Raw genomic sequence first — 10,517 nt, 5'->3', positions numbered from 1 at the left:
TACAACTTGCAAATTCGAAAACAATTGATTGAAGAGTTAGAGAGTCAATATTATGCATATCATAGAGTTTTTACTGACGGGTTCAATGAGGTATACCAGTCTTTGGAGAGGTCCCGAAGAGTTCCAACCCCACCGAGTCATTACGTTGGTACTTGTAAATGATATTCATTATATGTCAGTGTTTTTGAAAGACAATTACCCAATGCCTCCTACCACAGCATATTGGAATTCCCATAAAAGTCTGTCTGCATCTACATGGCAAACTATGTATTGGCCGCGTTTTGATTTATACAATCAACTTAGGTTTCGTACTTCCGAAACACATTGGATACATATTAAAGACTAAGTGTCGAATGTATTTGAACTTTTTTATTATTTTTTGCGTCAAAATATTATTTTATATTTGAACTTTTTTTATTATTTGTTGCGTTAAAATATTATTTTATTATTGTTGTGTCGTGTTTTAACCTTTTTTTTAAAAAAAAAAACTTGAATAAAAATATTTACACATCTTTTATAAAAATAGTATTATAAATTATCTATTTAATAAATGAAATAAATAATATTTTAGTAAATATAATTTATAAATAATTAATTACAAATATGTTTGTAGAAATATATCATCATAACCAAATTACTAAGAGTAAAAGGATATATTTTGTAAGCTTAATAAAATTGAAATAAAAATAATATCTTAATAAAAAGTACGAGTAATAATATTATGTATATATTTTCTTTAGTCTCCTTCACGTTTTTTATTAACTAATTATATATTTAAAAAAAACTATTAATAATAACTATGTAATCATAATTTAATTATTAAAATAATTAAAAGTTGTAATGATTAGTAAAGAAAAATAAAATGATTAGTAAAAACAATGATTGGAAAAATGATTAGAGGGTAGAAATAAATGGAGATGGGGTAGGAATAAATGAAAGCTTTTTTTATTCAACTTTATCAACCGACAAAAGTTATAACTCCAATAAAGGGAGTTATGTTACTTTTGTACCACTCCATTAAAGGTTGATGGTTCAAAACAAATGCAAAAGTATCGCCCCTATGTCCTTTACTCTCCACGTGGTATGTGCCATTGGCATTGAATATACCTATTTCAACCAATTTATTATCGTGGGTAATATGAATGCGCGCCCATCAAGTCTTCGAATTTATGTAACATAGTTGACTCATTTTATCATCTGTAATAGTTATACAATTGATATTGCACTTAATGAAAGATTGGACTCCCACTAATTAAACTCAAAACATAAAAATCCCAAAGTAACTACCAACAAAAAGTCGAAAATCTTCCCAAAAGACAATCTGAAAGCGTGTTTGGGCAATAGTAATACCGAGATGGATGACACCACAAAAGGTCATTTCGAACAGCAATAGCTTTGTTTTGTGTTAGCATCTTTAACTAGGCTTACACGATTGAGAGACACTTCAGATTTGTAGGAATCAGAGTTAAGGACCTTTCTTCTAACATTATCATAAATGGCACGAATCACGATCTCAAAAGCTGTTGTAACATTAGTGGAATCAAGTGCGGATGTCTCTATGAAGAAAAGCCCTTCCTCTTCTGCAAGATTTTTGCCTTCTTCAATGCTCACGTCCCTTATATTCTCCAAATCGCTCTTGTTCCCTACCAGCATCGTTGCCATTGATGTATCACAGTGAGCTGCAAACGTTAAATGTAATCTAATCAAACCCAAATTCATAAAATTCAAACAAAGTTTAATGGTTTTCTAGATCCAAAACGTAAGCTCGATGTGAAATTACAACATTTTCCGATTCAAAGGACTTGTTACGAAATACGAAATCAATTTCTTATCGTCAATAGCAAGTCAAATTGTTTTCAACGAATGGAAAGGAGTAACATAATATCTTCGAGATCTAATCCTTTTGCAACCAAATGACAAATCCAGTAATAATCCAATAAAAACGATAGAATGAGAGAAAATTGAACAAGGAGTGAATTGAAATCGAAAAAGAAAAAAAGGGGGAAAACTTACTGTTGAGTTCACCGAGCCACCGTTTAATACTTTCAAAAGTAGTACGGCGACTAATGTCATAAACAATGAGTGCACCGACGGCGCCGCGGTAGTAGGCGGAGGTGACGGCACGGAAGCGCTCTTGACCGGCGGTATCCCATACTTGAGCTTTAACTTCCTTGCCGTCGATATCTACGACCTGAGTTTGAAACTCGACACCAATGGTGGCCTTTGAGTGCAAATCAAACTCATCTCTAGCGAAACGCGACAGCAGGTTTGATTTTCCGACAGCGGAATCACCAATCACGACTATCTTGAAAAGGTACTCCTCTCCGCCTTCTCCTTCCTCCATTTCTAGAAAGAGAAAGTTGTGATAATGGTGTCCTCGAGACGTGGGACTTTTTAAAGGAATACAAATCCTACTCGTTGAAAAATTAGAATCAAATGATTAATTATGGAATGAGATGATATTTTGATTAGAAAATCATATAAAAACTCTTAAGTTTATACTTATCTTATTGGTTTTTATTTTTTTTTATATTTTATATTTGGTTTTCTATGTATACTTTTTATTCAAATTTTTAGGTTTTCTTTTCCGTTTTTTTTTTAGATTTTTGTTAAAAATCAAACTCATAAAAAAGTTTACTGTTTCTTTTTAATTTTTTTCCCTCTCAGTTTTACATTATAGTTTTGATGCAAATTAAAGAATGTTTTGTATGTGTATTTTAGAACTCATGATATTTAATAATTGATGAGTAGATAATAATTGTAACATATTTAGATATGAATTTATATTTTAAGTTTAATAATTTGATTATTTGACAAATAAATACTCATAAATAATCATCCTAAAAGCGAATTATTAGCACTTTGGTGATCATGACACCATTTGCCACATCCTTCTTTATTCACCATCTCAAGATCGGCATGGTCAGCATGAAAATAGGTGAAGAAGGTTAAATCTAGAAGGAGGGAAGAAATTGTGTGGTTAACCATGATCATGTTCACACGCTCCTCGCCACGTCACCACGCCATGAAGGAGGGGTGGTGTTCTCTCCCGTGAAAGGCTCCACATCAACATTATGATGGTGACATCATAATCATATCCAACAGCCTTAAAGATAGATTAAATATGATCACAGTTAAGATGTTAACGTATTGATTTGACTCAAAATTAATTAGAATGTAATGATTAATAATAAATAAACAAGACAAATCTTTAAAAGATGGTATTTAACTATTTATTTTAAAGCAAATGGTCAATGGCCTAGCGGTATAGAGTGACCATCTCATATGAGAGGTCAGGGGTTCAAGTCTCGGTGGAGACATAGGTGGTTATTTAGGAGTAGATTAGTTAGTTTGCCGTTTCAAAAAAAAATCTAGAGCATAATTTTAAATATATTTATATTTATTGTAGAATATTTAAAAAACTTATTATATATTTGGAGAGGGAGTGGAGGGGCGTTTAACAGAGAATAAATGCGTGATTTACGGAATCTTAACATGCTACACCAATTTGGGTTTCTGCCTAACAATATTCTTTCTTTCCATTATTTATTATATTTTGCAAGGATGATACGTTGCATCTATTTTTCAATTAGCTTGTGCACCAACGTATGTTCTGACACAACTTATTAGCTTATGATTATACGGTATATCTTTTTACCATATATAGATAAAATTTGTAGACAATTAGTTGTGGATTTGACTAGGTTTACCTCAATCATTCATAACAAATAATAACATTAATACCATAACTTTATTTCATTATAGAACTTTATACAAGTATAAGTTATAAACATGAAGATTCAAGAATTGTATGACAACTTTGAGATGAATTTAAGGTTCAAGGTTTGATTAGTTATGGAGTTTTCCATGTTGTCTGAGGAACGGGATCACATCTCGGACATCATTAAGACCCGTAGCAAAAAGAACCATAACATCAAATGTAACACTAAACCCCGAATGCTTCACTGTTCCTTGCTTCCGAAGATCTAAATACCATTCGTATTGATCTTTCCTCAACCCTAGTTCCTTGATCCTACAACATATAATAGCATCAAACTTTAAGGTATTGTACTTTGAAAAAAAAATCTCATTAAGGTATCATACTTTGAAAAATCTACCCAATTATAGCAACATAATATTGCTATAATTGGGTAGATATTGCACGGGTATTACTATGAGTTGAGTTACCTTTTCGTTAAGTGGTTTAGACGTTCCTCCTTCTGGCTTCCCCTTATCAGAGCTCCAACCTGAAAAATAAGATCAAACATGAGTCAAATCGACAAACTTTCTAGGGGTATTTTCGTCTTTCGATGATGAGTATGCATGCCAAACACAAAAATAGGCCCTATAGAAATGTGAAAATGTACCTTTGGTACAATCACATCAAAGGATGCAACAGTCTTTCCATCATCATTTAATCGCACATTGAAAGGCTTTAGTTCTTTAGGGTGATCATGGATAATAACCGGCTTCTTATAAAACTCATCAACCAAATAACTGTGTCAACAAAATGCAAGAAACTTTATAATAATTACACAAAAAAAAAAAAAAATACAAAACGAGAAAATAATATTTTCTTGAAACTCAAACCTTTCGTGTTCTTCGGTTAGTGCCACACCCCATTGGATTTTGGTCTCAAAAGTCTTGTCAGTAACCTAAAGAAAACAATCGATCAATTATAACGACTGAGATTTTACTTCTTTTTAACATTAAAAGTAATTAAAAGTATCAGTAATAGTAAAATATAACAGTAAAAAGACCTTGTTTAAAACTTCTACTGCTGTATCATAAGTGATCTTTTCAAATGACGTTGATGTCATTGATTGAAGGCGATCAATAAGGGTTTTATCAACTCGTTTTGAAAGAAAGTAAAGATTTTCATAACAATTTTCCGAAACCGAATGTGACACAAACTTCAAAAAATCTTCAGCACAATTCATCACATCCTGAAAAAACAACACAAAGTCATTAAAATTATAGATCGAACATGAAAAACAAACAAAAATCTTAACCTCAAGTTCTGCGAATGCTATCTCAGTTTCAATCATCCATCTTTCTGGTAAATATTTCTTCGAATCTGATTTATCCGCATGAAATCTTGGCCCCAATGCATACACATTTCCTAGAGCAGATGCACAGCTCTCGAGATGAAGACTTCCCGAGGTTGTAAGAAAAGCTCGGTTTGTAAAAAACTCGTCATATGTTTTCAAACTTTCGGTTTTTTTGTGAGATTCTGATTTTGATTTTGACTTTGACTTTGACCTCGCTTCTAATTCTGCAGCCAAAGCGTTTGTTTTGTGAAGATCGTGAACAGCTGCATCGAGTGCTTCTTTATTGCTATCGGTTCTTTTAAGCTCTTCAATTTTCTTGCTTTTTTCAATAATCGAAAGCTTTACAGTTTCAAGACTAATATCCGCTGTATCATCCATTGAAACGGGTTCTTCCCGTTTCACTTCTTTACCAGAAACAGTAAAAATTTGGAATTTTTTTGAAAGTCCTTCAGTGTCTGTAGCAGTTAAAATTGGCACCTCCACATGAACGAAGCCTTGGTTTTGAAAGAATGTATGGCTTGCATGATTTAGAGCGTTACGTACCCTCATAACAGATGCCACCTATGAAACAATAAATTGATTATTTTATGTTTTAATTTGGAAATTGGAAGCAAAATGGAGGGAAATATGTTTTTTTTTTTGTTTGTTTCTTACAGTGGTTGTTCTTGGTCTAAAGTGAGCGCAATCTCTCAATCTAGCTAAAGGTAAGCTTTTCTTGGATAAAGGATAGTTGTCTTGATCAACTATTCCGATATGCAGCAATTTTTCAGCTTTGAGCTCGATGGTGTGTTTTCCTTGTAATGAAGGCTTCTGTAAAACGCCTTCTGCTAGAATACAAGTTCCGGTGGGCATGAGGAGGGTTGAAGGAGCTATGGAAGAATCGACCATGATCTGTAGTAAAGTATGAGTTTGATTAAAAGAAGATGAAAAGGGTAGGTGTGTTTTTTAATTACTTTTATACTGTTTTAGTTTTACCTGAAGGCTGATGACGGAAGAACCATCGCTAATTTGTAGAAATGAAATGGAAGGAGGTGGTTGTTTTGGGAAGATGGATTCGAGTTTCTCCTTGGTATGACCGGTGTTTCCGCCGAAAACTTTTATGATGGTTCGGAGGAAAGGAATTCGCGATTGAAAAACTTCAACACATTTCACGTCTTTACCTCCAGTATGCTCCTTGGTGTGATCACCACCCACTGCCGCCGGTGGCTGTGTGGTAGGAGGAGGAGGGTCTTTCCTCATTTCTCGTGAAGATTTAACCCATCCTCCAACCACAACTCTCTGATCAAGCAACCCCAAACCACCGTCTGTACGATCTAGTATAGTTTTCAACAGCACCCTTTTGGAGTACTTTGAAAGAGCCACTGGCATCGGGGATGGCATTTCATCAAGCGGTTGGTGATCAGATGACATTTTCAAGAGATTGATCTCAAGGGAGGTGAAATTACGAAAGGGTTTTGATGGGGTTTTGTGAAATGGAGCTGAAGACGAGAGAGAAAGATAGAGTTGTGGTTGTATGGAGGGAATTGATGGTGGGTTTTATGAACCGATGTAATACTGAAGGTTGATGCTTTTCTTTGGAACAAAATTGGGGAGAATGAGAAAGGAAGGAAGATGAAAGAATAGGGTTATGAGGAAGCTTAACGATGAAGAAAAATGATGGTCTTTGTCTTTGAAACTTGCCAATCGCCATTTTTAAGTGAAAGAAAGAAGAGAAACCGAGGTGTAGAGATAAGGGTTTGGAATTCTTCAGAGGTAGGCTTCTAATCAGTTTTCGCGGGAACACTCTTGAGAGTTGAGACTTGAGACCATGAATGATACTAGAGTAAACTACACGAACGGTCCCTGTCATTTGGGGTAATCTGCAAGCGTTGTCCTTAATTCTTTTTCTTAACTTGGATGGTCCTTAAAATGTATTTTTGTTACACGTTAGGTCCCTCTGCAACATAAAAAGACTTTTTTGCCTTTTTTGTTTTTTAACCTTTTGATTTGTTATTGATGTCATATTTTATATATTATAGAAAAAAAATTTGAGATGGGTCCACCCCCACCTCCTCTTTACGTTCTCTTCACTCCCCATTTTCGACTACCTTCCTCCCATCTCTGACTTCTCGATCTACACCTACTAGATTGGCCGTTAATATCATTCTCATGCTTCTTCTTTCTTCCTTATCGTTTGGCCCTAATTATTGGGATAGGCAAAAAAATCAAGATAACACTTTTTCTCTGTAACCTTTCTTACCGAAGAGTCAAATACAACAGACACATTGAAGACTGGATACGATTAGAACTGAAATAGCTTACTTTTTATCTTAAATTTCTTTTTTCCATCGAATTCTAGCATGGTCATACAATACAGAAACGTATCAGTGTCTTGAATTCATCAATTTCATGTCGTTTCCCACTAATTGAACTATACTACTCACTAAGTATTTAGGTTATCTAATTGGTGGGTATTTCTAATTTGTTCAATATAAGTTGTTACTACTCGATCACAGTAGAATTTCAGGTTTGATTCCTCAATTTAATCTTGTTGGGATTTTCTTAATTTGTTTTTACCGATTTTTGGGGTTTGGGGTTCAGTATGATAGAATGCCAAATCGATCTATGTCTAATTCATCAGTTTAATTTGATGTATGTCTGTTCACATGAGATGTATAGGGAAACCTAGTTGAAAAAAAAACCCTCAAATTGTTGTTTCTTCATGAGATCAGTATGTTTATTGTTGAAAGCGTAAGTCGTAAATTTGTCTTAATCTGCATACCTGAGGCATGATGTTCCAAAAACTCTAGTATTGTTAGTAAGGCCTCAGCGTTATTGAGCACATATTCTAACAAGTACATCGTCGGTGGAGAGGAGGGTCGCCGGCTGGGGGGAGGGTCGTCAGAGATGGGAAGGCGGAGTAAGGAGAACGTAAAGAGGAGGTGGGGTGAGCCCATCTCAATTTACTTTTTTTATAAAATATAAAATGTAAAATCAATAACAAAACAAAAGGTTAAAAAACCATAATGGGCAAAATAGTCGTTTTATGTTGCAAAGGGACCCAACGCATAACAAAAATACATTGTAAAGACCGTCTGAGTTAAAAAAAAAAAGAATGAGGGACCAAATGTACAGATTGCCCCACACCACAGGGATCATTCGTGTAACTTACTCATGATTCTATCTCTACCCTAAATTCGCAATATATACTTTTGAACTTAAACCACAAAATGGACGGGTGGGGACAGTTGATGACAGGTAAAATGAATTTTGATTAAGAAGATCTTTTATTTTTTCTTTCATATTAATTTTCTTACTCGTTAATTTTTTTTAGGAAAAAACATCATAAATGGTCCCTGTGGTTACCTAAAATCTGAAGTTTAGTCCCCGTGGTTTAAAAACCTCATAGATGGTCCCTGTGCTTTCAACTTTTGACGATCGGTCCTTATTGCTAATTCCGTTAAGTTTGTCCGTTAACTGAAGGGCATTTTTGTCATTTCACCATATAGGGACCATTTATGATGTTTTCTTTTATTTAAAATATATATATAAAAAAATAGTATGCAGAGGGTCCACCCTCTCTCTCGTTCATACGCCACACAACACAAACAAACACAGACGCCTCCATTCTTCTCGTGTTCGTCGGCTCCTCAACCAATTTCTCCCCTGCTCGCCGCCGATTACCATCCCCGCCACTGTGAAGCCATCGGCCGGAGACCTTCGCACCCACCAGTTCACCGAAGACCTACACACCCCACAAATAGAGGTTCGTTTTTCTTCAATAATTTTCCTGCTTTCGTCAATTCTTTTTTTTTCTACTGTTGGTTTTCCTTTTTCCCGTGTTTTCCGTTGAAATCCAAATCTGTATGATTTCTGCAACTTGTAGATATATGTGTGAAATTGAAATCTTTGTGATGTCTGCAACAGGGAACAAGATTAGTCAACGATTTCTTTTATCTAGTACTTACTAATATCCTTGTTTATCTCTATATTCAATTAGTTTGTACAAGTTTAGAGCTTTCTGCAACGGTGTCTTTGTTCAATTGCTACTGTTATGAACAGTAACTTATAGTCTTATACATTGTTTATTGAATATTTCAGTGTTAGGTTTAGGTTTTGATTTCATTTAATTGTTAGGGTTCCATATAAAGTTTGAATAACAAGACCTTAAATTTAAGAAATCGTTAAGAACCCTAGGTTAGTAGGTCCAACATAAAACTCGTATTCTATATTGAAAACGTGAAATAGTTTTGAATCGTATTCTATTTTGGATTCAGGGGAGATGTTTTTCCACATTATTCTGGAGCGAAACATGCATCTCCATCCACGCCACTTTGGTCACGACCTTCGTGAATAACTCGTTTCAAAGCTCATGAAAGACGTAGAGGGCACTTGCAGGTTAATGATTCGTACATTCTGTAACAACTTTCTTCTCCTTCCAAGTTCCAATTTCAACCATGATTATGTCTAATTTGTGTTTTTTGCTTACAGTGGGAGGCATGGTTTCATGAAATCAAAGCTCAGGACTGAACCTTATATGTTCCCTTCAAGTCACCTTCTTCAATATCAGACATTTCGAAAACAAAATCGACATGCTCGGAGAAAGACAAAGGAATGTCATTGTTGGTGCGTTTCGGTTAACAGGGAGGAAGAACAAGGGTGGAGGGATGGGAGAGAGAGACCACTTTTGTATATATATAATATTTTTCAAAGTAAGAAAAAACATCATAAATGGTCCCTGTGGTAGTGAAATGACGTAAATGACCTTCAATTAACGGACAAAACTTAACGGAGTTAGCAATAAGGACCAATCGTCAAAAGTTTTGAAAGCACAGGGACCATCTATGAGGTTTTTAAACCATGGGGACTAAACTTCAGATTTTGGGTAACCACAGGGACCATTTATGATGTTTTTTCTTTTTTTAGTCATTAAATTAAGACAAATATTAAAATCAAATAAGGTTCCTACTAAATTTTCTTGCTCACTAAATTAAAACAAATGTTAAAATCAATAAATAAAACTAAAAGAAAAAAATAATAAATTTCACATGTCATTATTTTATAGGAATAGAAAGATAAATAAAAACAAAAAGTATGCTGATATTTTTTTATTAATGTTATACCGTTTTTATTAATTTCATTGAAAAATATATTAATAAGAGCATATTCAAGATAAACTTTTTTATGGTCTTGTCAAATATTAAGCATGTGTCACATGTTATTATCAAATTAGTATACAAACTTCTAGCGTTTAGTTTAAACAAAACGCTTCAAATCCAAATGTTACCCGCTACAAGATACTCGTTATCAACTTGTTTTGCCTAACATGCCCTAAGATTATCTTTGTCTGACATAACTTATTTTATTTTTTGAGTTTATTGCTATTTGAATTTTTTGTTTGACCATAAAAATAATTTTGGGAGCATATAAACTAACTTTTGTATACTAATTTGAGACTTATTGATAAGCCATCCTATATGTTAAAAC

At 34.1% G+C, this 10,517-nt stretch overlaps 2 protein-coding genes across 2 annotated transcripts; both read right to left on the bottom strand.

Annotated features, from left to right (window-relative positions):
- Nucleotides 1–1,166: 1,166 nt before the first annotated feature.
- Nucleotides 1,167–2,403, bottom strand: LOC145113943 (ras-related protein RABA5b-like). The gene is made up of 2 exons (XM_079049979.1): nucleotides 2,014–2,403; nucleotides 1,167–1,679 (listed from the first exon to the last, which is right to left on the bottom strand). Exons 1-2 carry the CDS (start codon nucleotides 2,342–2,344, stop codon nucleotides 1,375–1,377), a joined length of 636 nt encoding a protein of 211 aa, XP_078906105.1. The 5' UTR covers nucleotides 2,345–2,403; the 3' UTR covers nucleotides 1,167–1,374.
- Nucleotides 2,404–3,732: 1,329 nt separating this feature from the next.
- NS2 (asparaginyl-tRNA synthetase 2) lies at nucleotides 3,733–6,796 on the bottom strand. Its single transcript, XM_079049977.1, has 8 exons — nucleotides 6,027–6,796; nucleotides 5,706–5,942; nucleotides 5,013–5,612; nucleotides 4,761–4,946; nucleotides 4,591–4,655; nucleotides 4,368–4,497; nucleotides 4,189–4,247; nucleotides 3,733–4,033 (listed from the first exon to the last, which is right to left on the bottom strand). Exons 1-8 carry the CDS (start codon nucleotides 6,459–6,461, stop codon nucleotides 3,850–3,852), a joined length of 1,896 nt encoding a protein of 631 aa, XP_078906103.1. The 5' UTR covers nucleotides 6,462–6,796; the 3' UTR covers nucleotides 3,733–3,849.
- Nucleotides 6,797–10,517: the final 3,721 nt, after the last annotated feature.

Source organism: Lactuca virosa, chromosome 5 (genome assembly GCF_052849685.1).
Source record: "Lactuca virosa cultivar CGN04683 chromosome 5, Lactuca_virosa_CGN04683_v6, whole genome shotgun sequence".
NCBI classification, from domain to species: Eukaryota; Viridiplantae; Streptophyta; class Magnoliopsida; order Asterales; family Asteraceae; genus Lactuca; species Lactuca virosa.
Note: the sequence above shows the minus strand (reverse complement) of the source record. Positions and strands in the feature narration are given on the sequence as shown.